A 26,817-nucleotide genomic window follows, 5' to 3' on the forward strand; every position below is an offset into this window, starting at 1 on the left:
AGGCATGCCAGGCAAGCACTTTACACTGAGCTGCACTCCCAGTCTGGAATGGACCGATTTTGAAGACAGGTATCCTGCCCTGAGTTTCTGGTCAGGGAGGCGCAGGGTCCCATCACCACGTAGGAGAGAGGAGGCAACGTGAGAGGTGACCACTGCCTTTATTGCCTCTGTGCTGGGGTCGTGGGCTGGGGTTCAAAAGTCTCTGGGGACAGCAGGTGACTCTAAGCCCAAATTATTGCTACTTGGCAAGGTCACCTTGGGGGCTTCCCATAGTGCCCTGAGAATGGATGGGTTGTGAGCATGCAAATGATATGCAAATTATATTCAAATGATATTCGGACCAGCCCAGGTTCCTCCGGAGGTCTGTGGTGTAGCCTCAGGTGCTGGATGGAAGTCTGGTGCTGGCCCAGGAGGGTGATGGGGACACCCAAGTCCCTACCCCATACTGATCTGGCCCAACCTCAAGGGTTGAGGTTTGGGGGGTTGGGGGTCCCTGAGCTCAGCCCTGGTTCTGCTGCTGGTTGGGGAAGAGCAGAAGCCTGGCCCCAAGACAGCAGGAAGGAAGCAGGACAGGACGCCACTAGGCAGCCAGAGAGGGAAGGGACCTGGCTGGTCACAGCAACGCAGGGGCAGAGGGGACCAGAATTCACACTAATAAATAAGTAAATAGCAAGCAGCCCAGTCCCCGATCCCTGGGCTGAGCCTCCCCCAGCGGGCCAGGCCCTGGGGCTTCCAGGAGAAGGCAGCATCCTTGGTCTAGTGTTGAGTTGACCAATGCAGAAGGCTCTAGAAGGAGACAGGCAGGGCCTCAGGGTCCTCAGCTTAAGCAGGTCAGGCTCAGTTGTTATTCATAACCCACCAGGAGGCTGTGGGTCAGAGGTCAGGGGTCAGGAGCCATCAGGGGCCCCTTGCCCCCCGGGGGGGTTCCAGGGCTGTGGAGACCCTGTGGGCTGCAGCCCACCTGGGAAGAACACGGTGGTGAGGGTGTCTGGAGCCCGCAGGTGGTCGATGAGGATGCGCTGGAAGGCCTTGCTGCAGGGTGACTGCTGGTGCCTGGGGACAGCCGTGGAGGGGACCAAGGCTGAATCCATCTGCTCCAGGATCAGGGTCACCTGCTCTTGGGTTCCCCACCGCATTTTGCTGCCTGATTTAGATCCTGACCTTTCCCATAATGGCTGGGCCTCACTCTCCTCCGTGGAGGAGGTCAGAGTGTCAGCTTCACTGAACGTATGAGGCCCCATATAGGGTGCACGTGGCACTCAGCAACAGTGTTGCTCACTGAGCGCCTCCTGTGTACCTGGCACTGCATTCTGGGGTGTGTGTGTGAGAGAGAGGCTCTGGGAGGGGGCCTCCCGCTCTCCCTCCTCAGCTCTGCATTCAGGTCCTTACACATCGGATTTTGCCCCTGGAGGCTGGACTGCCATTGCCCCCATTTTAAAATGGAGGCGATGGGCTCAGCTGGCTTGGGTAGCTCAGCTGAGGTCACACTCCAGTGATTGGGAGGGCAGGGCTTGAAGGCGGACCTGGAGGCTCAGGCCACCTCAGAGTCAGCCAGCAGAAGAGCACGTACCTTCTCCAGGAGGCTTCATCCCGCCAGAACTCGTACAGGCTGAAGGAGGCGCTGCCCAGCAGCTTCTGAGCGGATACACTGTGGGGCCAGAGAGACCAGGCCAGGCCAGGCCAGGGCCACCGCGCCAGGCCTCACAGGACCCCGCCCAGGACGCCCAGCCCAATATCCCTCTCATGCACCCCCGCCCCACCTCAGCTGTCCCACCAGCAGGCAGAGACTCACTGCAGACAGTGGCTCTGGGCTCTGGTGAAGTCCACGTAGCAGCACAGGGCCCGGTGGAAGTCCTGCAGGGCTTCCTCTGCCACCTGCACCTGCCTCTGGGCGACGAGGATGTGCTGATGAGAGAGGCATCTGGTCAGCTGAGTAGGGCAGGCCCAGGGGGAGGACTCTGCCCTTCCTGGCCTGGGCCCATCCCACAGGCTCACACTGGGATTATGTCCCTGCCGCCAACAAGCCCCTCAGCGTCTCTGACTCTATCCTCCAAGATCATAGCCTTAACCCAGCCATTGTCCCCCTGTTCTGCAGAATGCCACCACTTTCTTCTGCCCCCCCTCAGTTTCTATCCACTGTCCCCCTCAGTTTCTATCCACTGCCCCAGACGTGACTTTCAGAAGTGTAAGTGAATGAAAGCTAACACTGAGAGAGCAGTGGTTTCTTTTCTTTTCTGTAGGATTTAACCCAGGGGCACTCTCCCATTGAAGTATATCCTCAGCCCCTCCCCCTTTTTGCTAAATTGCTGAGGCTGGCCTCAAACTTGTGATCCTCCTGTCTCAGCCTCCTGAGTCTTTAGAATTACAGGCATGTGCCACTGTGTCCAGTTCGAGAGGCAGTGATTTCTGCAGGATTATATAGCAAGGACCAGAACCCAGCACCTGCTGGCCAGACCTGGGGAATGGGGCACATATGACAGCAGAGGGTGGGCTCCATAAAGCCCTCACTTCATGAGCACCCCTACTCCCTAGCATCCAGCAGCTACCTCTGCCCAGGCTCACCGAGTCAGGACCATTAGCAAGGTCCTCTTCATGCAGGGGCTCCAGCCGGGGGGCCTGTAAGGGACACAGAATGGGGGCTGAGCCCCTGGCAAGTGTGCCTGGGCGAATGCCAGGGATGTTTCCCAAGGGTGCTGACCACAAGGCCACTCACTTTACACTCCAACTGGTCTATGAGCTCCTGGAGGCGGTTCACCTGGAGCCGCCACTGCATCTCCGCCTCTGAGCTCCGTCCTGGGGTGGAGGCCAGGCCAGGGTCAGCTGTGGGTCCCAGAGGCTGGGAGGCCACTGGAGCAATGGAGGAGCAGGCACTATGGACACAGAGGTGCCACGCCTGCCCTGGACCCCATGCAGCCAGGCCTCCCCCCCTACCCCAGGCACACCTATGTCAGAGGAGCCAGGAGACCAGGACGGTGACCGGCTGACGTTCCTCAGGGCCCTGCGTCCTGCCCGCCGGCTGCCACGGGGCCTGCTCTGCACTTCCACATTCTGTTCACTTGACCTGGGGAAGTGGAGGGTCAGCCTGCGGCCCCCAGACTCTGGGGCCAAGGACTGGGGTTCCCGGAGAGAACCAGGCGTGAGTGGGCAAAGGTCTCCTCAGAGCAGCTACCCCTCCTCACCCCTCCCTGCCCAAGACTTGGGGCTCCATGATGTGGAGCTATAGAATGTGGTGACACCAGGGGTCTGGAATGCAGGGACAATGGGCATTCCTGCTCTGGCCCCCAGGCTGGCAGGGCCCTCACATACCGCAGGCCACAGGCCTGGACCTCCAGGGTTTCCGACGCTCCCTCCAGTGAGCTCTGCAGAGCTTGCAGCTGGCCCACCGTCTCCCGCAGCAGGAAACGCGTCACAAACTGGTCGACCTTGGAGGCCTGCTCATACTCCTGGGGGCAGAGAGGAAGTGGACAGCATCTCTGAGCCCTGAGCAGGTATTTCCGAGTGGTGAGCCGCCTCCCTGGTTGGCTGCCTTATGCCCATCCAGGTAACAGAGGAGTGTAAAGAGGGGGAGCATCAGACCTGGCCCAAACAGTGGGGCACCGAGACTCAGGGCAGGGAGGGCCTGGACCCTTCCTTGTCCAGCCCTGGCCTCTCCTGCTGGGACTTGTGAGGCCAGCCCACAGGGAGCAGCTGGCAGCTGGGGTGCTGGGCCCTTTTGGATCTCAAATCCTCTTCCTCTGGGGCCCACCACCTTGGGCAGCATGGCTAGTGAGGCCCCATCATAATCCCACATGGTGACGGGGTGGGGCTGGTAGTGGTGGTCACAGGCATCCAAGGGCTAATTTGGCACATGGTACAAGATGATGGTGTGATGTGGCCCCATATTGACCCAGCTGGCCCCAAACTTGCAATCGACATGTGTCCACACATGTATTCATTCATTCAACCTTGCCACCAAAGGTCACCACATGCTCTCTGGAGTTACCAATACAAGATAACCTGTTGACTTGTACACAACACACACACACACACACACCTGCGCGTGAGCGGGCACACACACAGGCCAGCACCTCCTCCCAGTCTGACCATGTGCCAGGCCCTGTGCCACCCACTTTGGGATTCTCAAAAGAGACTTCTCAACCACCTTCACCTTCCTGTGCCCTAGTTTCCTCAGCTATAAAACAAGAATGGGAAGTCTCATCCCACTGAGCCACTGGGAGCCCCCTCGGTTAATTCCTACCTAGGACTAGGCCCAGTGCCCAGCACAAGAGCTCCAATACCAGGAGAACTGTCGACATTTCTGTCAAATACACTGCTAATGAGGAATCTGCCCGCTTGTGACCCAGCAGTCACAGATGTCCTGAGAATTCCTCAGCCCCATATCTATTTCTCTCTCTCTCTCTCTCTCTCTCTCTCTCTCTCTCTCTCTCTCTCTCTCACACACACACACACACACACACACACACACACACACACACCCATGACAGGAGTCCTGGAGAAAGAGGGATGGAGTCATATTTTTCTTAGGCTAGTGTTTCTGTCTGCATGAAATCCTTCCAGTGAACTCCCTTTCAGTGCTGAAGATATTTGATCAGTTTCCATGATCATTTTTTTTTGCAATCAAAAACTTAGCTGGCTCAAGCACCCACTCCGTGTCAGGCACTATCCTAGGAATAATTCCACTTAACCTTCATAACAATTTACAGGAACCATAACGGACCCTATTTTGCAGATGAGAAGATTGAGGTCTAGAGAGGTTGATTTCTTCAGTCAAGGTCACACAGCTAGTTAGTGACAGGGCCAGATTTCAAAGCCAAGCCACAGAAATGCCTTTCCACTCACCACCAAGCTCCTTAAAAGCACTGCTTCATAGATGATCATTTGCCCAGTTTTACTGCTGGGAAATCAAGGTCAGAGGTCACAGACAGTGTGAATGGAGCCCAGATTCACCTGGAAGTTCTGAGGGCAGGAGGTTGGAGCCCAGCTGGTGAGGTGGACCCATGAGGTCACAATGTAGCTTCCCTCCTATACCCCACCCCCCTGCAGGGCCCCAGGTCAGAGGGCAGGGCAGAGGCAGCATGGGCTGTGGCCCCCAGTGGTAACCAGCCCTACCATGGGAAACAACAGTTCCCACAAGAGGACCAAAGCACCCAAGCAGGCCCACAAGGAGAGGCCACCGGACATGGACAAGGGCCAGCGGAAACAGTTCTCCAGCCACCTCCAGCGGAAGAAGCCAAGTGTGAGTTTGGGGAGGTGGAGGAACAAGTAGTGGGTGGGAATAGGAAGTCCTGGACAGGAGGGGATGCTCTAAGTGTGGGCCTGTGGGCAGAAGTCCTAGAGGGGTTACAGCATCCCTCCAGAGGACAGAGGTTCCAGAAGTCCACATGGGTGGGTGTGGGGGTCCTGAAACCCAGAAGGGACGGCAAGGGTTCCAAAACCTAGAAGGGTCTACAAGATCTGTGAGCCCAGGAGGATGGACAGAAGTGGGGTTCCCCCGACTCTGGACAAAAATGGGCCTGGAGGTCAGGCATGGGGAAGTAGCCCTCGTTGATACCACTGTGGCTGTGACACAGGGAATTCCCTTGCGCCCTCTCTCCAGGCCGCAGGCTCAAAACATACCACTTTCCCCCTCTTCACCTGGGGAGAGGCCCTTGACCAGGCTGAGGTGGGTGAGAGCCCCAGGCATCAAGGCTGGAGGGGAGGCAGGGAACCCAGCAGTAGGTCGGTCTGGGGCGAGTGAGGGCTTCCAGAGGGGATGGCGGGGTCCCGGCAAGCCAGTGGGGTGGGGAGGGTCCCTGACCTCTAGTGGGGACACACGGGTGCGCCTTCCCAGGTCCCGATGGGATCCCCGCACTCCCACGCGTGGCAAGATGACAAAGGTCCCAGAAATATAACAGTTCCTGGGAGGAGACGGGCTCTGGAGGGTGGTGCGCTCCTCCGCAGGCGCGACCTTCCCTCCCGCCCACCCACCCCCAGACCAAGATCGTGCTGCTTTTCCCGCTGGACAAGCGGCAGCAGCTGTCCGAGGCTGCGACGGCGGCGGCGGCGGCGGCGGCGGCGGCGAGCCCTGGCGCACGGCCCGGCCGGTCGGGTGAGAACGCATCCGGCGCCCCGGCGGCGGCGCCCATGCTGCGAGGGGCGGGCGACTGCGCTGAGACGCGCGAAGGCGCGCGCGCGAGAGAGATGAAGAAAATCCTGGTTCTGCTGCTGCTGCTGGACGCGCGGCTGCAGGAGGAGGGGCGCCGCGCGGGGAGCGGGGCCGGATCGGGGGGCGGACCCGGAGGCGGGGCCAAGGCCGCGCAGGGTTGGCAGCGGCTGTACGCGCGCCTGCTGACCGAGAGCGAGACGGACGGCGAGGGCGACCCTGGAGAGGAGCAGCCCCGCAAGCGGCGCCGCTCCCCTCGCCCGAGGCCCTGAGCGGGGGCCCCGCCCAGCCCCGGCCCCGGGATCCAGCCCAATAAAGAGCGCAGAACAACTCTGGAGTCTGCTGGTTCTGTCCCGAGCTACAGGGGCAGGGGTGAAGGAGAATTTAGCCGATGCAGTTACCTCCGATGGCCTGGAGCTGGGGCACTTGCTTGTGACACAAGGGTCAAAACCCTTTCCGGCGACACTCCAGACCCTAATCAGACCCTGCCAGGTCTTGCAAGCTCAAAGTAGGTGGACTCTGGCAAATCTGGTCTTGGCTACGCTGGAAGGACCTGTTTCCAGCAAAGGCTGACATCTCCAAGAGTCCCTAGCATTCAGGAATCTTCCTCAGGCAGAGGGAGAGGTCCCGGCAGATAGGCAGCACCCCAGGGAGAACAGCAGATGGTGAGGCCTGAGATGCAGATTCTGCCTATGGGAGCAGCCAGGAGGAGGAGCTGGAGTCTCTGGGCCTCTGACCCATCACTCCTACCCCCATTGTGCTCCATGACTCCCAAGGAACTTAAATTCATCCCTTGCCCTACTCTGTACTGTCCCTCCTCACATTTCACCAAAGACTTCTTCCAAACAGTGTCTAGGGCAGTTCACTCCCCTTCTAAGTCTTGCTGGTTCTCCACTGCGCTCTGGGACTATGCAGGCCTTCTCCCCAGCCTCTATCTTCCCTTCTGAGGGCCTCTCAGTGGTGCCCCCTCATCCCTGCTCTAGCCAAATCAGCACTTGTGGTCTCCATGTGAGGCTCACTTCATATATCACAAGAGGCCCAGCACAATCTGGGCTGCCTCTCCTCACCACACTCTCTTGGTTCTCAAACCCAGCTCCAGGCCCTAAAGCCACCCCAGCATGCCATATCTGCAGCCTGCCTTCCTACCCCACACTGGTGACCAATCTCAGAAAGCCCCCTTTGGGGGTAGCCCAGCTCACTAGCGCCACAGGTCTAGCTTCTGCTACAGATACACTTTTGTTACTGTCAACACAAGGGACATCCCCTCCAGAAGGCCTACATCACAGGAGGTTGCATGACCCATACAGCAGCCCCTACACTGTGAGAACTGACTCTTCTGCCATCCAGATGGTTACAGTCAGGATAACTGCACTCCTGTGTGTAAGACTAGCCCAAGCTGACTTTTATCAGCCCCTTCTCTGGGACTGAAATTTGGGAGCTGTAAGGGACAATGATTTCTACATGAACGTGGACTGGCTAAAGCCAGTCTTCAGAGGAATAAAAACCTCACAAAGACTGCACATCCTGGCTCCCCTCAACCCTGAGGTCAGACTCTTCCTGAAAACTGATTTCACCCTTATCCTTGGTATCCATAAGATAAACAAGATTCAGTATAAAACCCTTATTTTAGTTGGCCTGCCTGGTGGTGCGCACCCAGTGGCTCAAGAGGCTGAGACAGGAGGACCGAAAGTTCAAAGCCAGCCTCAGCAATTTATCAAGGCGCTAAGCAACTCAGTGAGACCCTGCCTCTAAATAAAAATACAAAATTGGGGTGGGGATGTGGCTCAGGAGTTGAGTGCCCCTGGGTTCAATTCCGTGTACCCCCCCCCAAAAAAAAACCAAAACAACAACAAAAAAAACCCTTTCTCTTTAGCAAGTGAAAGGGCTGTACATCTGGCAAGAATAGAGCAGATAATCCAGCTATTTTGGGAAGGAACCAGACTGTGCTGGGCAGCTGAGGCCAGAACATGAATGCCCAAACCGCTGCCCTTGGCTTGGACAGAAGAGGAAGATAGGTCCAGCTTTTTCTTGGGGGGGAGGGGCCAGAGACGCTCAGTCAGTGCTGAGGTCACAAAGAGCCCCAATACAAGTTCTCTTCTCTGACGGTCCTCTCCCACCTCCACAACGAGAAACTTCTTTAGCCAAGCCAGGCGAGAGGTGCCAGGAGACTGCCTGGAGCTTAAGGGTTAGCCAGGACTCCAGCATCCCCACGGGGGGATATATGTCCTGATGGCCTTGCCACAAGGGCCTTTCATTGCCTGAGCTCTGCTTTCCCAGCATTTTCTCAGTATCCAAAGGATTTGGCCTGGCCCTCCCGTCATCCACCCCAGCAAGACCCGAGGAGGCGGGTCCGTGCGACCACGACGAGTCCCGAGGAAGTACTGGGCCTGGAGGAGCCTGGAGCTTGCAACCTAGGACAGCCAAACCGAGCCGCCGCTGGGCCCCGGCGGGAGCAGAGGTAGACCCTGGAGCTGAGGGCGGGGCCTCCGGCCTAGGGCGGAGCCACGAGCAGAAAAGAAGGCGGCCACTCTGCTCGAAGGGGTGGGGGGCACACGGCCGGCGGACGAAGTCACGGACTGAGAGGGACAATTATCCAGCGCAGAAAAAACTAGGACTTGGAGGCTCAGGCGGACCAGGCTCTGGGGCCGGGCCGAGTCTCTAAGGGCTGAACCTTCGCCGGAAGGTGGCGTCTGCGTCCCGCAGCCGCCGGGTCCGCCGGCGGCACTCCCTGGGCCACGTCGCCGTGGTGGTGGACCTGGGCTCGGGCTTCACAAAGGCGGGCTTCGCGGGCGAGGAGGAGCCGCGCATAGTACTGAAGAGCTCCAGTCTGGTGCCCAGCTGGGACCGGTCCGTGCAGCCAGGCACGCTGGGCTGCGAGCTGGCGGGCGGCGTGGCGCGGGCGCACCCCATCAAGCACGGCGTGGTGGTGGACTGGGAGGCGCTGGAGGGGCTCTGGCAGCGCCTGCTGGTGGGCGGCCTGCGAGTGCTGCCGGAGCAGTGGCCGGTGCTGGTGAGCAACTCGCCATCGGCGCCACCTGAGGACCGCGAGAAAGCGGCTGAGCTGCTGTTCGAAGCCCTGGCAGTGCCCGCGTGCCACATGGCCAGCACCGCGCTGCTGGCGCTCTGCTCCTCCGGCGCGCTCAGCGGGCTGGCCGTAGAGGCGGGCGCCGGCGTGTGCCACGCCACGCCCATCTACGGAGGTCACTCGTGGCACAAGGCCACTTTCCGGCAGGATGTAGCAGGCAGCACCTTGTCGCGCTACTTGCGAGACCTGCTGGTGACAGCGTGTCCCAACATCGGGGTGCAGGCCTTGCCCCGCAAGACCATCACACAGCTTAAGAAGCGCTGCTGCTATGTGTCGCTGGATTTCGAGGGTGATCTCCGTAACCCTGCCCGCCACCATCCTGCCAGTTTCTGCTTGGGCAAGGGGTGCTATCTGCGCATCACCAGCGAGCGTTTCTGTTGCCCCGAACCCATCTTCCAGCCGTGTCTGCTTGGCCAGTCTGAGCCAGGACTGGCTGCACTGGCCTTCCAGGCACTGCAGAAAATGCCCCCAACACTGCGAACAGGGCTAGCCAACACTGTGGTGCTCGCCGGCGGTTCCACGCTTTTCCCTGGCTTCATTCAGCGCCTGGACCTGGAGCTGGAGGGTCAGTGCCGGCGGCACGGCTATCCCGCCCTACGGCCCCACCTGGTGGCCAACCCTGGGCGTGGCTCAGCTGTGTGGACAGGAGGCTCCATGGTGGCCTCCTTGGGCTCCTTCCAGTGTAATTGGATGACTCGCGCCATGTACCAGGAATGTGGCTCCAGGCTGGTGCACGAAGTCTTCAACTGAGCCATGTTTGCCAGGAGGTGGTGGTGCAACCTGGGGACTGCAGGGACATTGGCTCTAGGTTGAGTCACTGTCCTATCAGCCTTGAGACTAGATAAAGAATGTCAAGTGTTTGGAGCTGGCAGGCTCATCATGTGGAGGTGGGTCAACTCCGCTCCCTTTCTGGGTCAGGAGGGGGCGGATGGGACCCACTGGGCCCTCACGTTGACTTGCAGTTTGAATCCCCCCAACCCACTGCCAGTTCAGAGAATGTCAGTCCAGCTGTCCATTTGCAAGGCCAGGCCCAAGGCTATGTCACATGAAAGCAATCAGTAGAAGCCCTGTCCCTAGTTGTGTGATCTTTTAAACTCTGGAATCTCAGTTTCCCTTTTGGTATAAAGTGGGGTCAGAGGACTGAGGATGTAGCTGACAGATACAGCACTTGCCTAATGTGTGCAGAGCCCTGGATTCAATCCCCAATAGAGGAAAAATAAAAAATAATTTTAAAAGGCAGGATCAGGCCTCCCAGAGCTGCTCACTGCTCCTCCCCACCCAGCCCCAACTGGAGGAGCTGTGGGGCAAAAGGAAGTGGAGACATTTCTTAAAAGGAGCACAGGACTGGAGAGGTGGCTGCCTGCCTATATGCCTGAGGCCCTGAGTTTGACTCCCAGCACTGCAGGGGGAGAGGGAAGAATACATAAAGGGAGGGGTGGCTTATTTTTTTGAAGTCACTCTCCAAGGACTTGGAGCCCTAGCTGTCAGCACCGTTTACACTTGTGCCCAAAGGTGTCCACACATACACACAAACACATGGCCACACACATACCTGCCTATTCACATATGTCCTTAGGGCAAGACCCCATGGCTCCATGCACCAGCACAGGCTTTGGGCATGATGAGCTAGTCCCCCCATGAACCAGCCCATGCCCACTGGGTTCCGGCTTGATAGTTCCCAGCATTTATGTCTGGCCAAAACCAAAAACAGCAACGCTGCTCCAGGTCTAAAGCACCCACTGTGTGCAAGGCCTTGTTCTGGGTGCTGGGAACAAAGAAAACAAAACTTACTGCAAAAATCCCTGCCTACATTCTCATTATCACAACAAAAGTAAAGACAGATGAGGAAACTGAGGTCCAGAGAGGCAAAGAGGCATAGCCACTAAGTGGGAGAAGCTCTGCAGGCTTGAGCCATGACAACAGAGTGTCCAAAGCATAGCATATACCCATGTGGGGACCCACCATCAGCCACTCTACTCACCAGCTTGGTGGCGTCCATGGCAGTGAGTACTGCACGGTTCAGTGACTCCAGTGCAGCCAGCACAGGCCGGTAGACACCCAGGCGTTTGGAGAAGTAGTCTGCAAGGAGAAGAGGTGCTCACGGGTTCTGAGCCCTGCTCCCCAGTTGGGAATTTGGCCACCTAGAGTTCCCCAGCTACCAAGCAGTTCTCATATCCTGAACCCAGCCCCTTCTGTCCCATCAGAAACCCAGCAACAGCCCCTCACCATATCCACCTGCCCAGGGACCTGGGAAACATGCACCTACTCACCACATAGTTTATCTGTTTCTAAATTGCTGCAGAGAAAAAAAAAGACACCCTTCAGACCCTGAGGCCTGGTCTGGCAAACTGGAATGTCCCCAACCCACCCCTGACCCCCAACTCAGCCTGACAAGGAATTGGGGGTATCTGGTCAGTGAGTGGGGGGGAGTGCTGCAGACAAAAGGGTCCAGCCCAGTCTTGGGAGCCCCGCATGCCAGCCTAGAGTCTGGGGTTTATCCTGAGGAGACGGAAGGGAAGGCGTATACATGTGTGATGTGTGTGCACCAGAGCGAGGAAGCTGGGAGGAGCTCACTCGCCCTGCCAAGATGTGTAGATGTGGGAGCACACGTGGGAAGATGTGGGAAGGGGTGTGTGTGTGCACCTGCACCCCTGGGTGGAGGCGGGTGGAGGCAGGCGGAGCCCAGCTGTCCCCAGGCAGCCTCTGGTTCCTGCAGGAAGCGGGAATGAAGGGGTTGAGCCACAGGTGGTGACTCAGGTCTATTTTGGGGTTCCAGCCGAAAGCATCGTGGTGGGCAAGGCTGGAAGCGGGGGTAAAGCTGGCACCAAACCCTGGCACCTTTCTTCTCACTACCCACCCCAGTCCTCCAAAAAGAACAGAGGCAGTAGGGGACAAAGTGGGGCTGGGACAACCTGGCCTGGCACCCACCCACGCTCAGTCACCCCCTTGCACTCACTCAGTGGGACAGCCGTCAATGCTGCTGAACAGTTCCCGTAGCTCCCCGGGGCTGAGAACCCCATCGGCAAAATAGTTCTGGAACTCTTCAAATGAGAGCTTGCCATCATCTAGGAGGGGCAGGGACAGCGTCAGTGTCCCTGAGCCCGGATCATGCCCTGCCTCCAGGTCCAAGCCCCTCCAGGCCTCCCAGTATCTCACAACCACCTAGCCAGGTGCCATGGGCTCTGAGCTTAGCCCCTGACTGCTGGGAGAAAAGGACTGGAGTCCCCAGAACAGGGGAGGATCCAAATGTTAGCCAAATGAGGAAATGAAAAGTCAGCCCGGACACAACTGCAGCACAGCCTGATCTCGCTGGGGAGGAATTAGGGCAGAGTGTCTGGCCCCGAGGCTGGCCAGCTTCACCCTGGGTACAAGGACTTCTGTGCTCTGGACCCAGAACCTTCACTGAGAAGCCAGTGGGAGGCCTAGGAAATCTTCCTAAATAGGTGGACTCTGTAAGAAGCTTCAGGCTGGCTCTGGAGGAAATGCTGTCCCTGGGGGACAGGGTAAGCCGAGCTGTGCAATTGAGTGGGATGTTCAAAGATGCCAGAGAGTCAGCCTGAATGATGTAGAGAGTCACTAATAAATGGGGAGGGGGAGCTGCGGAGCAGGAGGAGGGGTGGTAAGGCCTGAGGCTCTCCAGAAGGAATGCCCCAATCAAAGGGGGGACATGTCTTTTTTGGGGGGGAGAGAAGGGTTGGGGGTATATGGGGATTGAATCAGGGGCGCTATACCACTGAGCCACATCCCCAGCCATTTTTATATTTTGTTTAGAGACAGGGTCTCACTGAGTTGCTTAGGGCCTCACTGTTGCTGAGGCTGGCTTTGAACTCACGATCCTCCTGCCTCATCCTCTCTGCTGGAATTACAGGCATGTGCCACCACACCTAGGCAGGGCATGTGTCTCAGTCAGTGGGTTGGGACAAATGGTTCCCACAATTAAAAAATACCCAAGGAGAAGGAGCAAGGAGTGGGGACACTACCCCATCTCAAGGAGGCTGGAACATGGGGGTGGGGGTGGGGGGAGGTAAAGACCCAGAGGGAGGGGAGCTCCAGGCAAAATGGCCCCTTCAGCTCAGACCCTCCACTGGCTGGTCACTACAGGGGGCTGTTCCCAGCCATCTAGAGGCAGCAAACCTACAGCGTGCTAGGCTGGACCAGGGGCAGAAGGAGCTGACTCAGATTACTGGACCCCACTGTATCCTTGCCCAAAGGCTGGGTTTAATTGTGTCCTCTGAGCCCTCGATGGATCTAGATGGTAAGTCACACGTGGAAAATGAGACCTCTAAAAATCTGGGTGAAGTACCATTATCCCACCCTTCCAAGCCCCTCACACAGGGAATTTAGAACCACATATCACCACCAATTAAAGGCTGTGTGACCTCAGGCAGCTTGCTTCCCCTCTCTAGGGTTCTACTCCTTTGTCTGTGAAATGGGTGAGGAATCTCAATCCAGCTGACACTGCAAGGCAACACAGGTCACATACCGGAAGTACCCATCACTGTGCCAGGGCACTGCGTGAAAACAAGCCCCCACTTCCAGCCTCTACCCAAACCACTCTCCCTCTGCTCTCCCTTCCAAATTTGACTCGGAATAGCACTTCCTCCGGGAAGGATGCATTGATTTGATTTCCCTGTTTCAGGGTCCCCAAGATTTGTCTCCACTCAAATTCTCCCCCAGTTCCCCAACTCTCCCCTGAGTCTCCCTGATGGACTCCCACTCACCACCGAGTCCCAGAGAAAGCGACACTCACCATTCTTGTCTGCTCTTCGGAAAACCTAGAGGACAAAGGGACAGGAGTGGGAGCTGGGTGGGGGTAAGAAGCAAGAGGCGCCACCCGACCCAACAGGGCCCCAGCTGCTCTGCCTCCCCGCTGCCTGGCCTTACCTCCTGCTCAGCCTGCCCCAGCCCCCTGCTCAGCTCAGCCTGCAGGTGCTCTTCCAACAAGGGAGGCACAGGAAAGGCACACAGCAGGTCCCACTGCTTGCTCCCTGCTCCTGCAGAGCCTGGCTCCATGGGGTGCCCCAGGCCAGCTCCTGCACCCCACATCCCACACCTGGACGCCAGCCTGAGTTCTGTCTGATGCATCAGCCCCTGGCACCGTCCCCGCTTGAAGAAGGTGCAGAGATGGGTCAAGATGCGGTCCAAGGATCCAAACCAGACCTGAACCCCAACTCTGGCCACCCACAGTCCATCCCAGTCTTCGCCCTCTGAGCCGGTCCCCTGCATGCCTGTGCATTCCCTTCTTTGCCATACCTCAGTTTTCCCACTAGTGTCCCAAGGAGCTGCCTAGGGTTAACCCTTCAGGGCAGGGGCTTCCCACAGAGACAACTTTATGTGAGGGCTGTGGGTAGGTTTGCTAGTGCCCAAGGGAGGTGAGGGTGGGGAGGCAAAGATCAGATTTTATTTACAGAGAGGCGGAGATGAAAGGCACCAGAGGCAGTAAAACAGCCTCTCAGGGATCAGAAACTTCCAGGTCCCCCAAAGCTCAGCAAAGGGCAGCCCAGCAGGCCTAAAAAAGAGATGCAGACCAAAGCCTGGACAGAGAGCCCTCATAGCTTCAAGTCCTCACTCCCTTTGGATGATCCCCTCAGGGTCAGTGGGTCTAAAGAATCAGCTAATGCCTAGCCTGAATCAGAGAAGGTATGCTACAGGGTTGGGATCACACAGCAGCCCAATGGGGCCTGGGTGGGTGGATGGAGATATGGGCAGGGAGTTAAATTGAGAATTAAGACACCTGGGGCCACACCCAGTAATACCCCTGCTTCAATATGGACATATCCCCTCAGGCCTTGGTGTTCCTGAGAAGCAGGAGGATCAGCTTTCAGTCAGAACTGTTTGTGGTCAAGGTGCTGAGTCACTGGGGGTTGTGGGGAGGGGGCAGGATTACAGTCTTTCCCACTGGTAGGGACCTCTGGAATGGGGACAGAGCACAGGAGTAAAAGGGAGTGACTGAGACCCAGAAATGCTGCTCCACACTCACAGAAGGGGGCTGCAGGGCCACCTGCTGCCCCATGGAGTGGTACCCAGACCACAGAGGATAGCTGTGGGCAGCCTTCACCAGCTGCGGGACTCCTCTTGCCCTTGGGTCAGAGGGGCTCTGGAGGTACTACTAGGGTCAGCAGAGGGCTCCTAATGTGTCCAGGCGCTCCGGCCCATCCGCCCGGCCAGGCGCCACCACAGAGCAGGGACAGTGACTGCTATCTTAATTGTGTTGACAGTCCCCACCCCCACCAGACAGAGATTGTTTGGGGGTTTGGGACAGCAGGGACAGCGACACTGGAGCAGAGACAAGGAGTGATATGAAGAGACAGGACTGGGGACGCGGAGGCAGCGAGATCGGAATAAGGAAGACGAGGGACAGAGGGGCAGCTGGGTCAGAGATCGCGAGAGGGACAGGGTCAGGGAGACACGCACTGAGACCGAGATGCGGAAGCACAGAGACGGGGCCGGGAGACGGTGACAGCGAGCCCGGGAGACGCCCCGCCCGCGCCCCACTCACGTCCTGGAAGAGCGCGTGTCCGGCGGGCCCGGCGGCGGCGGCGGCAGCTGGGGATGCAGGGGGCCGTGGGGCCGCGGGCGGCCGGAGCAGGCACACGGTGAGCAGCCCTGCGCACGCCATGGCGCCGCCCGCTCGGCTGGCTGCGCTCCGCCAGCAGCGCTCCGCTGAGGCTCCCTCGGGCCGGACGCCGCGGCGGGCCGGGGGCTGGGGGCGCCCGCCCATTGGCGCCGGCGCGAGCGCGGCCCCGCCCCCGCCCCGCCCCCGCCGCGCGCCCCGGACTGGCCTCCGCCGGTCAAGCCGGGCCTCGGTCTCCCCGTCTGCGCACTGAACGACTCCAGCCTGGACCCTCCCCGCGGGTGCGCCACCGAGGAGTGAGGAACCACCCAAGGGGTAATTTCCACTCGGGACGGGCCGAGCAGATCCAGCCAGCGCGGGAGTGCACCGCAGGAGCAGAACGGGAGGGCTGCGCGAACACCGGACTCAAGGCCCAGAGGGTCAGCAGCCAACTGAAGAAGCGAAACCCAAGGGTCGATTTCTCCCTAGGTCTGTCTGTCTAATGGGGGTAAAAGTGGACGCCCCCCATAGGATTGTCGTGGTGATGCATTTGAATGTAAAGGGGTTAAATTGGGCCAGCTCAGAGACCACCCACCCGACGGTCTATTACACAGGTCCATGCTGCTGTCACTCTCCCCTTTCCCAGGTGTCAAGTGTCCAGACCCCACAGTCTGCACTTTCAGAGTCCTCAGCCTTCTTTCCCCCCAAGCTATTTGGGCTCTCCCTTCAACGGTCTCTGTACAGCTGCCAGAGGGAGCTTTAAATATGAAACAGGACATGTCCCTCCTTAGACTGCCTGGTGACTCTTTGTACCCTGAATAAAACCCTAGAATGAATGTCTCTCCTCCCTCAGGACTCCATCCTCATTAGGTCAGCTCCTCTGACCTGCCCCACTGGGCCCTAGGGCCTCTTTGCCCATACTTTTTTCTCTGCTTGGTGTGTTCCTCTTCCTTCCTCCAGTTAACCCCTATTGACCCTCAGTTTTCAGCCTAAGCACCGCCTCTTCCAGAAAGCTCTCCCCTAATTTTTCTTTTGCACAAATTCCCATCAAAACACCCTTGAGGGGAGGGAACCCACTCACCCCAAGACTGGAAAGTACCTGACACAGATACAAATGCAGTCCATTGTATTTGTTGCACGTTTACTAATGCCTAGAAACTTCTGGAAGGAACATACCAAAAATATCAGTGACCCCTGGGGCTAAAAGGAGAGAAACTCATCTGTTACTTCCACACTTTGGCAGCATGTGTGACTTTCTACAACAATATTTATTGGATCAGTTTTTAAGTTAGGAAGCCTTCCTTTCTTAGGGTTATGAAACTCAAATGGAATGAAATCCATCTGAGGGACAGAGAGGAGAGGAGAATGGGCATTTTCCCTAAAAACCCTGGTCTCTCCCACTCCCAGATTTACATCAAGTAGAGATCTAAAACCCAGCCCAAACATCATCAAAATGTTTATTAAAACCAAAGCAGGAGGAAACAGCTGTTAGGAAACAAATCAAAGTGCAGATTGGAGGGTGGAGCAGAGCAATAAGTGGTAGGGGGGCACTTCAAACACCACAGGAGGGGCCCCTCAGTCTAGGCTGGGGAGCCCTTCACCCACCCCTCCTGCCCACCCTGTTAATGAAGGTCCCCACTCACCTCTCCCATCTCATATCCATGGGGAGGGCATCTGGGGCTCTGAAGTGACCCCTGGAAAGGGACCACCCCTCCATCCACCCATAGCTGTCAGTCAGTCTGTCTCCCTTCTGCCTTTCCCCAATAAATAAATCGCTCAGGCCTCAGCTCCCTCGGGATGGGGCAAAAGAACCACTTGGGGACCCCTGTCTTTGCGCAGGGGTACAGGGAGTTAGGGTATCAACCCCACATCCCTCCCAGTCTTGTTTCCCAGGCTTGCCAAAGAGGCCTAGATAAATAAATAACGCTCCATTAAAGCTTCGATCAGAAAACCTTAAGACAGAAGTGCTCTTGCAAACCCAGCCAGCCAAGGCCTCCCTGCCTGGCCAGGTCAGCACACAGGATTCTGGGGGCAGGCGGCCAACCCTGGGCCTTCAAGGGCCCCTGGAACAAGGAGACCGAAAGTGCAGTTAGAGCCCCCCATGCACACACATGGACTCATGCACACACGTGGACACATTGGGGCGTGTCTGCAGTGCACGCACAGATGTGTTCACCTTCATTCCCCGGTACATGCACACACACATATTCACACACCACTCACCCCAGTTACACACACGTGGGGTGCTGGGTGCATGCACATACACACCACAAACAGAATCCTTCCCTTCCTGGCCTGCTCAACCTCCTGGTGGCAGCCAGACCCCAGAGCTAGAAGCTGCTGAGATGGGAGAGAGGGTATAAATTACACTTTTCCAAAAGGGCTGGAAGGATGGCCTAGGGCAGGGGGCTCCAGGGCTGCAGAGACAGGGAGGGGCATCTCAGGAGACCCTGGCCCCCTAGGACCTGTCAGAAATCCAGGGGGGTCAGATCCCCAAAGTCACAGTCGAAGAGGTCTCTGATGCCCTCACCCTCCTCAAGGCCAAAGTGGTAGTCGAGGGCCTCATGGGGTGGGGAGAGGCTGATGAACTCCTCAGGTAGGAGCCCAGAGAAGTCTTCCCGCACATGCTCCAGGAGTGAGTCAGCAGCCACCAGCGGGGACAGGCGGTCCTCATCCATGGGGGCCCGCAGGCCACCCATCCTTGACAACAGTGGCTCTGGGGAGACGGGGGAGCATCACAGGCCAGGGATGGCCCAGCAGAGAGGACAGAGGGGGCTGCCATGCCTGCTCACCCATCTAGGGGAGCCCCCCCACTCACCCTTACCCACCTTGCTCCAGGCTGAGCAGGGACTGGCTGGGATCCATAGCAGGGGACGAAGGCGGAGGTGATGGTGGTGGCACTGTGGTGACGGGGTCAGTTGTCCTGTCCTCCTCTCCAGAAGCTGCCTCCTGGGATGGAGTCTTTGCTGGGCTGATCCCGCCCACACTCTCTTCAGGGCACAGGAAAACATCAATGGGGCCTTGTTTGCTCTTGAGGGAGATCTGAAAGGTCTGGGTAGAGGCAGCAGGCAGAATTACCTGAGGCCCAGGTGACCACTATCCCAGCCCAGCTTGTCCTCATTGGGCCTGAAGTCCCTGGTCTTACCTCTGAAGAGTCCACGGCTTGGAGTTGGGTCTCAGGAGGAGCCTTGATCACCATGACCATCTGCTCTGCAGGGTCTGCAATGCTACGAAGGTCCTGGCACGTCACATAGGCCAGGGTTGGTGGAGTCAAGGAGTATATGACCTTTGGTCTCTGGAGGCCACTCACCGTGACAGCCCCCAAGACAGGGTCCATACTTGCCTTTTCACTCGTCTTCCTGATCCACCATAAGGTTTGGCACATAATTGGTGTTAACACTTCATTCCCCTGGACATCAATGGCCACATCAGTACAGTGGGACTATCTACCCATCTCATTCAAAGCTAATAATGATGGCTGACGGTGATAATTCCACATAAAAAGCTTAACACGATGCCAGGCCTGGTGTTGAGAGTATATTGGCCTATGATCTTGGTGTCAATTGATGGCTATGGCCAAAAATATATGTATATTTTTTGAGGTCCTAGGGATTAAACCCAAGGCTTTGATCAAGCACTCAGTGCCAGAGCCTTCTCCTGAATCTGAGATCCAGGGCCTCTCCACCCACTTGGGTGGGTAACCCCACCTATCACACCTGTCCTCCAAGTCCCCAGCCAATCCAAGGATATCGCTGGCTGTCAGAGTCCTCGGAGAGCAGCCGCAGCTGTGTGGTGCAGATGTGCATCAGGTGGTCCAGCTGCTGCTCGCTCTCCTGCAGTTGCTGGAGGTCCTGGGTCAGCCCTTCAAGCCGCCCACCGATCCCCACTGTGGCGTGGCTGCCTCTGTGGAGAGGCGTTCAGGAGGGTTAGCAGCTCCCAGCCCCTTTGCCCATCAGCCCTGGCCCTTGGGACACTGCTGTGGCCACTGATCTCAGATTCTTTTTTTCCTTTTATTTTTTTTTAAGTTGTAGATGGACACAGTATCTTTATTTATTTATTTTTTTATGTGGTGCTGAGGATAGAACCCAGTGTCTCACATGTGCAAGGCAAGTGCTCTACCACCGAATCACAGCCCCAGCCCCTGATCTCAGATTCTGACAGGATTTCTCCTCTCTGGCTCCAGCTCCTCAGCTGGGTTCCAAATCAGACTGGCCTGACTGCCAACAAACACCTACATGTCCCTACCAGGAGGCTGAGTAAATAAATGATGGCAGAGATATGCCCTGGAAAATGACCCAGCTGTATAAAAGGACGAGAATGAATTAGATGTACACATGAAATTATTTCCAAGACATGTTGTCAAGTGAAAAGAAAAAAAAAGTGATGCAGAATAGGATGATCTACCCCAAACTGAAAAGACCAATGTGTCAAAGACAGGGTAGTAGGGTTGCCTGGGGAGAGGCGAGAAGGGAAAAATAAACAATTAACAGGACAGCCAGGCATGGTGGTGTAAACCTCTAGTTCTAGCTACCTGGAGACAGGAGGTAGGAGGATCACAAGTTTGATAGCCTAGAGAAACAGATGTTATTAAAAAAACAAAAACAAAAAACGGGTGGGGGGGAATACATCTAAAACATCTATACATCTGTGTCAAACAAATCTCATCAATGGCAGCAGAAGCCAGAATGGGGACTACCTGGTGGTATGAGATGAGCAATGACCAGGAAGGGGCACAAGGAAACCTCCTGGGGGTTGAAGAAATTTTTTTAAAATCTTGATCTTGGTGGTTACTCAGATGAACAAATATGTACAGCTACATTGAGCTGGATAAGTTTGAAATCTGTGTCTGTTGCCAGGTGTGATGACACTCACCTATAATCCCAGTGACTCGGGGGAAGGATTGCAAGTTCAAGGCCAGCCTCAGCAATTTAGCAAGACCCTGACTCAATAAAAAGGACTGGGAATGCAGCTCAGTGGTAAAGTGGTCTTGGGTTCAATCCCCAGTACAAAAAAAGATTTGTGTACTTCTCAGCATCTAACAGCCCAGGGAAACCACATCTGTAGTTTCAGTGCCCCAACTATAAGATGGGAATGCAGAAGTCAGTGGGTATTGCCAGCAGCACGGGCAGGTATTTGTTGTGCCTGCCCAGAGCCTCTGCCTGCCCTCCTGATTGCCTGGTACCTACAGCCACTGGATGTGGTTCTTGGACTTCTTGGCAATGAGCTGGATGCCCTCCAGGACATTGGTGATGTCGTAGATGCGCCGTTTCTGCACCTTCAGCACCTCAGCTGCCCAGTTCAGATCAACAACGCCATCAGCTGAGCGGCTCAACAGCTCCAGGAAACGTTTGGTAGTCAGATTCAGGGACGTCTCATAGCGTGACTTCTCCCCCGGGGATTTTGCACCTGGTCGGAGAGACTGTTCAAGCAAGGTGGAGCAGCAGTCCTGGGGGGCAGGTGGCTCCTCCCCTTGGTAGGGCCAAGCAGGGAGGCCCTGTGGCTGCTGCCTGCCAACCACAGCATTTCTCTTCTGGCTGGGGAACTCCCCACCCCGGTGCCCAGGGAAGTCATGCCCAGCAGCCACTCTAGCTGCCTGCCAGGCCCCCAGATGCCTGACTTAAGCTCAGACCTCACCAGTTAGATTTTTTAGTCTGCAAGCATGTTTATCCATGTACAACCCCAGCCTGGGCCTGGTCAGAGGGGCCTACCCAGGTTGAGTTCCACCGGTACCTTTTCCTGGGTGGCGGCCTCTACCCCGAACAGGCCCACTGCTCTCAGCCAGGTACTGATGGTCAGTTTCCAGGTCCAGCCTCCGCTTCACCTGTGGCAGAAACAATGGGAGGATGCCCAGTAACCAGGAGTGAGGCTACAAAAGACTTGGGTAAAGGCATGGTGGTCCTGGGATGCCTGTCCCCTGCCTCTTTTTCTCTACCAGAATGCCTAAGTGTGTGAGTGAGGGGGACATTTTGTAGGGGACAAAACATGAGTGTTATAATCCTACCACACAGGACCCTCATGTGGAAGGCAGAAGACCTAGGTTAACCACCACCTATAATCCCAGCAACTTAGGAGGCTGAGGCAGGAGGAATTCAAGTTCAAGGCCAGTCTCATCAACTTAGGGAGGCCCTAGGCAACATAGTGAGACCCTGTCTCAAAAAATAAAAGGGCTGGGTATGTGGCTCAGTGGCTAAATGCCCCTGGGTTCAATCCCTGGCACCAAAATAAATAAATAAATATATCTGAAAAATATTTTTAAATGTGGTATTGGTGATCAAACCCAGGGCTTCATGCACACTACAGCCCCTAAATCTCCAGATTTTTGTTACTTCTTTCAAAAGATGAAGGCTAATTCTCCTCTCCTTAAATATGGGCCAGACCTGGCACTTGTTCTGAATGAACAGAATGTGGCAGCAGAGATGGTGTAATGCTTCTAGGGCTGGGTCACAGAGCCACTGGAGCTTCCTCCTTGTCCTCTATATTAGATCACCCGCTCTGGGGGAAGCCAGGTACCACATCACATGAACACTCAAGTAGCCCTAATGATGGGCCCCAGTCACGTGGAACTGAGACTTCCTAACAGTAATGTGGGCAAGCTTCAAAGCAAATCCTACAAGCTAAGACTTGTGGGGCTGAGGTTGTGTCTCAATGGTAGAGCACTTGCCTAGCACATATGAGGCACTGGGTTCAAGCCTTAGCATCACATAAAGAAAATAAAGGTATTAAGTTCATGTATAACTAAAAATTAAAAAAAAAAAAGACTTCTGACTGCAACTGGGGCCAGCATTTTGGCTGTAACCCCAGAAAAGCCCTGAGCCAGAATTGTTCAACTAAGTCTCCCCTGAATCCCCAACCCACAGAAATTACAGATTTTTTTTTTTTTTTTTTTTAAGTTCTGAGGCTTGAACCTAGAACACCTCTACCATTGAGCTACATTCCTAGACCTTTTTGAGACAGGGTCTTGCTAAGTTGACCTTGTGGTCCTCCTGCTTCAATCTCCAGCATCACTGGGACTGCCATGCCAGATTAAATGCTTGTTTTAAACCACTGAGTACACATGTCCCTTAAGCAGTCACTTCCTCTGTGGTTTTCAAGAAATCTACTAATCTGTAACATGGCAGCAGCTGGTGCTCACCAACTGTCTGCATTCGTTAGTTTACTCCATCCCATGGAACAACAATACAATAATGACCCCATTTTGCAGAGAAGGCCACTGAAGCCCAAGATCATATAGCCAGGATTCCTACCCAAGGCTGTCTGAGAAGAAAACAAGATGCTGACCTCTACACTGTTTAGCTTAGTCATGCTCGAGAGCCTGGAGATTATTCTGGAGGTCCCACAGGCAACTCAAGTACCCTGAACAAAACCAGACGTACCATCCATTCCATCAGCCACTCTCACCACATCTAGCTGCCAAGAACTCATCACCACAGCCATTATCACCTCCCACTGGACTGTTGGGTCTGCCTCCATCTGTCCCCTCTATAACAGTCTCCCTACAAGTCTCATCATGTTTTAGCCCCTACTTAAGACTTTCCTCTGGCATTGCTTCTCCATGTGAACTTCTGATGAGGTGTCTTCTCACAAATCTGTGCTTCCAAGCCCTAGAGCACACTGGCCCCTTCCCTTCCCTCCTTGCACCTGCTACTCTCACCTGAGCAGGAACCTTTTCCATCTCTTAATAGAGGTACTACCTCTTTCCGTCTGAACTGCCTCAAACCCAACCTTTTCCCATGCTGCCTCTCATTACAAACTTCTGCATGGTGTCCATCTCACTCTCAGAGTATCCAGTGTCTGCCATGGGATCTGGGCACCAAATATTTGCCAAATGAATCTCTTCACATGCTGTGGTACATGGTGCTCCCTCTTGTACTCACTCACTTCTCTTCTGGCCTCTATTCTGGGGACACCCCACCAGTAAGGAGTGGGGCCAAGATTTGTACCCCAACAGGCTGATACAAAGCCCAGTCTAGAAGTGAGGCCCCCACAAGTCAGACAGAAATATACTCCCTTGGGCTGGGGATATAGCTCAGTTGGTAGAGGGCTTGCCTTGCATGCACAAGGCCCTGGGTTCGACCCCCAGCAGCACACACACACAAAAAAAAAAAGACCAAAGAGATATACTCCCTTCTTCAGATCAACAGCTGGGCCTGACCCCCAGCATGTTCCTGCCACAGCCATTACTTTCTTCCTGGTAACCTGGTCCCTGCCCTCTCCCAAGACAGGTCACAGCCATACCCTAAAATGAGGGCCCAAGCAGATGCCCATTTTTGCCACTGCTCTCTAGATAAACCTTGGCACAGGGGACCTAGAAGCCAGAGGTGGAAACATTCACTGGGGAAAAAAAAAGACTCTCATACCCATCCATGGGGGGGGGGGTCAACCACAAAAACTTATTTAGTCCCTAGTGGTGTATGCTTGTTATCCCAGCAACTCAGGAGGCTGAGGCTGAAGAATTCCAAGGCTGAGGCTGGCATCAGCAACATAATGTGACCTGTCTGAAAATAATCAATGGATTGAGGACTTAGCTTAGTAGTAAAACACCCCTGGATTCAACCCTCAGTTAAAAATAAAAAACAAATAAAATAAAAAGTGAATGTAACTCAGAGGTAGAGCACTCTGGGCTCAAGCCGCAACACCAAAACCAACAAAACAGTCAGAGGAGTTGGTGGAGATCAAAAGCTGCCCCTGTTTCTGGCTTTGAGCTCAAGGATGGTGCTAGCCCCTCCACTGCCCACATAGAGAAAAGCCTGCTGGCCCTAAGAGGGCAAAGGATCCTTCCTGGCCTCTGTGCCTAGCACATCAGAGGCACTTACTAACTCAACAACTGCTGGCTTTCTTTTTTTTTTTCTTTTTTTTGCAGTGGTAGGAATTGAATGAATGGGATGCTTAGAAGAGGGCATTTCTCTTCATCACAGTCCATTCCTGAGTCTGCAGCTCAGCTCCCTGAGGACAGCACCCACAAGTTGTTGGTCTCTGCAGCCCTAGGCCTGCCACAAGCTAGTACCCGCAGGGACAAGTCCCTAGAGTATATAGTAGACAAGCCAGCTAACCTACTCTTCTAGTCCTTCATTAGGAGGAAGGGGTCCTAAGAACTTCTTTTTTTTTGTAAAGGAAAGGTTTATTTTTTTTTTTATTTTTTGAGAGAGAGAATTTTTATTATTTTTTTTAGTTTTTTTTCTGCAGACACAACATCTTTGTTTGTATGTGGTGCTGAGGACCGAACCTGGGCTGCACGCATGCCAGGCGAGCGCGCTACCGCTTGAGCCACATCCCCAGCCCCTAAGAACTTCTTATGGTTTCTTCAATTTCTATCAGCATCTCCAGAAGGTCAACACTCAGGAAATATGGCCTGGTCCCACCACTTGCTGGCTTAACTACTAGAGATGTTTCCACCATCCCTAGGTCTCAGCTTCCCCATCTACAAAAAGGGAAGGTTGCTGACAGGGTTAAATGAGTTAATTGGGTAAAATGTTTGGCACAGAGCCTGGCACACAAAACATCCTCAAAACAATGGTAGCTGCTATTGTTATTATTATTAGCATCTTGGTGATTCCGGAAGGAAAGCAGCACTGGGCACTGGGCCAAGGGGGTTGGGGGCCTTCCCAGGATGCCTTAGGAACCAGCTGCCACCCACACCCCCATCAGCAGTTGAGAAGCAGCTCCCTCCTTGTCCTCACCCCTTCCACTTTCTCCAGGCCCCCTGCTGAGACCCCCATCCTGCCTAGCCAACCTCTGACTGCCTGCCCCTGCCCCACCTTCAGTCACAGGCCATGCCAGTAAAACTGGTCTCCACACCCTGTCCTGCACAGGTTCAAGCTTCAGGCCTCTGCTCCCTTTTCCCACTGTAATTCAGCTGCCTCTTCTAGAACCTAAACTGGTCTTGAGCTTCCTGCTGCTGGGAAGTCAGGAAGGACTTTATCCAGGATCTGCCTGGGACATTCTCTCCTGGTACTAGGGGCCTCCTCTCCAGCTCCCAGAGGCCCAGCCCACCCAGTCCTACTACAGAGGCTCAGGGGTTTGCCTGATTAATGAGGTTCCATGGTAACCAGGGGCTGGGAGGGTGGCAGATGGAAGGACAGGCTGAGGGAGGGGATCAGCAGCTGGCCCAGTGCTCCGCCCCTGCAGAGAAGGCCTCCCAGTCAGGAGGCCTATCCCCAGAGGCCTGGAGGGACAGGCCTGCACCTGGCAGTCCTGCATTTAGGCAGAAAGGGGCTCTTCAATGGTTCCCCAAGCTCCAGGGCCTTCCCCAGCCTCCGCGGCGCCCCCACCCCCCGCAACTGTGCCCACTACCCAGCCACAGATTCTGGTCGAAGCCAACAGGTATCAGTTCAAATCCCAGCCCCACCATCTGCAGCTGTCTGACAAGTCACTTCCCCCTCGAGCCTCAGTCCCTCCATCTGTCAGATGGGCACAGTGACATCAAGCTCACAGTTTAGCTGGCTTCAAGACTACCAAAGGCCTGGCATATGGTAAGCACCAGCTGAATACATGTGGGCCATTTGTCACTGACCGACGATTGAGTGGCTCCAGTGAGAACGCTGAGGCCCAAAGCACAGAGAAGCAAAGAGGGACTGGCCCGAGGTCACCCCGCACGCCGGGGCGGGGCCCAGAGGCCCAACCCAGGCTCTGCACCGCCCAGCCAGACTCCTCGGTCCCCCCTCCCCCGCCGCCTAGGGGTCAAACACCGCGCCAGGCCGGGTCTGCGCGGGGGTACGGTGGCGCACAGGGCCTGGCGACCCTAAGGTCCGTACCGGCGGGCGGCCAAGAGCCGGACGCGGCGCGCTGGGTGTGGGCCGGGGCGCCTGCGGCGTGGCGAAAAGCAGCAGGTCGGGGTCGCGGGGGCCGGCAGCGGGAGCCGTGGGGCCAGCTGGAGCCGGCGGGGCGCTGGCGTCCTGCGCCGTGGAAATGATGACGATCTGCGAGGAGTCGAGCAGCCGCAGCGCGCCGGCCCCGAGCAGGGCCTCCAGCGCCGGCGCGCATGGGCCGCCTGCGGGGGCCCCAGCCACGGCCATGGTGCTCACGGCCCGCGCGGCCTGG

The 26,817-nt window shown here is 56.0% G+C and overlaps 4 protein-coding genes across 5 annotated transcripts; 2 read left to right on the forward strand and 2 right to left on the reverse strand.

Moving 5' to 3' along the window:
- Positions 1-139: 139 nt before the first annotated feature.
- On the reverse strand, positions 140-15,902 carry Necab3 (N-terminal EF-hand calcium binding protein 3). 2 transcript variants are annotated; one of them, XM_026383256.2, is made up of 13 exons: positions 15,727-15,902; positions 13,978-14,002; positions 12,184-12,292; positions 11,498-11,523; positions 11,209-11,306; positions 3,307-3,443; positions 2,943-3,061; positions 2,714-2,847; positions 2,563-2,616; positions 1,793-1,905; positions 1,571-1,648; positions 962-1,053; positions 140-866 (listed from the first exon to the last, which is right to left on the reverse strand). In XM_026383256.2, exons 1-13 carry the CDS (start codon positions 15,844-15,846, stop codon positions 838-840), a joined length of 1,134 nt encoding a protein of 377 aa, XP_026239041.2. In that variant the 5' UTR covers positions 15,847-15,902; the 3' UTR covers positions 140-837. The 2 variants fall into 2 exon arrangements, with proteins under 2 accessions (XP_026239041.2, XP_026239042.2); XM_026383257.2 differs by having other exon boundaries at positions 2,714-2,793; positions 15,727-15,901.
- On the forward strand, positions 5,111-6,414 carry C6H20orf144 (chromosome 6 C20orf144 homolog). Its single transcript, XM_077799398.1, has 3 exons — positions 5,111-5,236; positions 5,597-5,693; positions 5,972-6,414. Exons 1-3 carry the CDS (start codon positions 5,111-5,113, stop codon positions 6,412-6,414), a joined length of 666 nt encoding a protein of 221 aa, XP_077655524.1.
- Actl10 (actin like 10) lies at positions 9,142-10,566 on the forward strand. Its single transcript, XM_026383328.2, has one exon. The coding sequence runs from the start codon at positions 9,240-9,242 to the stop codon at positions 9,975-9,977; it is 738 nt and encodes a 245-aa protein (XP_026239113.2). The 5' UTR covers positions 9,142-9,239; the 3' UTR covers positions 9,978-10,566.
- A 1,361-nt stretch (positions 15,903-17,263) lies between the features above and the next one.
- E2f1 (E2F transcription factor 1) lies at positions 17,264-26,807 on the reverse strand. Its single transcript, XM_026383253.2, has 7 exons — positions 26,532-26,807; positions 21,511-21,601; positions 20,967-21,186; positions 19,531-19,683; positions 18,926-19,040; positions 18,609-18,831; positions 17,264-18,496 (listed from the first exon to the last, which is right to left on the reverse strand). The coding sequence occupies exons 1-7, from the start codon at positions 26,790-26,792 to the stop codon at positions 18,249-18,251; spliced, it is 1,311 nt and encodes a 436-aa protein (XP_026239038.2). The 5' UTR covers positions 26,793-26,807; the 3' UTR covers positions 17,264-18,248.
- Positions 26,808-26,817: the final 10 nt, after the last annotated feature.

This window comes from Urocitellus parryii, chromosome 6, assembly GCF_045843805.1.
Source record: "Urocitellus parryii isolate mUroPar1 chromosome 6, mUroPar1.hap1, whole genome shotgun sequence".
NCBI classification, from domain to species: Eukaryota; Metazoa; Chordata; class Mammalia; order Rodentia; family Sciuridae; genus Urocitellus; species Urocitellus parryii.

Bases quoted from the DNA above. Each gene is read 5' to 3' on its own strand.
- C6H20orf144 (XM_077799398.1), top strand. From the start codon at position 5,111: ATGGGAAACAACAGTTCCCACAAGAGGACCAAAGCACCCAAGCAGGCC. The intron at 5,237-5,596 runs GTGAGTTTGGGG...CCCTCTCTCCAG, and splicing joins TCCAGCGGAAGAAGCCAAGT to GCCGCAGGCTCAAAACATAC. The intron at 5,694-5,971 runs GGGGAGGCAGGG...CCACCCACCCCC, and splicing joins CCCCAGGCATCAAGGCTGGA to AGACCAAGATCGTGCTGCTT.
- Actl10 (XM_026383328.2), top strand. From the start codon at position 9,240: ATGGCCAGCACCGCGCTGCTGGCGCTCTGCTCCTCCGGCGCGCTCAGC.
- Necab3 (XM_026383256.2), bottom strand. From the start codon at position 15,846: ATGGCGTGCGCAGGGCTGCTCACCGTGTGCCTGCTCCGGCCGCCCGCG. The intron at 1,906-2,562 runs GTGAGCCTGGGC...CTCTCTCATCAG, and splicing joins TTGCTAATGGTCCTGACTCG to CACATCCTCGTCGCCCAGAG. The intron at 1,054-1,570 runs GTACGTGCTCTT...GGCTGTCCCCAG, and splicing joins GATGAAGCCTCCTGGAGAAG to GCACCAGCAGTCACCCTGCA.
- E2f1 (XM_026383253.2), bottom strand. From the start codon at position 26,792: ATGGCCGTGGCTGGGGCCCCCGCAGGCGGCCCATGCGCGCCGGCGCTG. The intron at 19,041-19,530 runs ATATCCTTGGAT...GACTCCACCAAC, and splicing joins GAGGACTCTGACAGCCAGCG to CCTGGCCTATGTGACGTGCC. The intron at 18,497-18,608 runs GTGGGTAAGGGT...CCGTCTCCCCAG, and splicing joins CCTGCTCAGCCTGGAGCAAG to AGCCACTGTTGTCAAGGATG.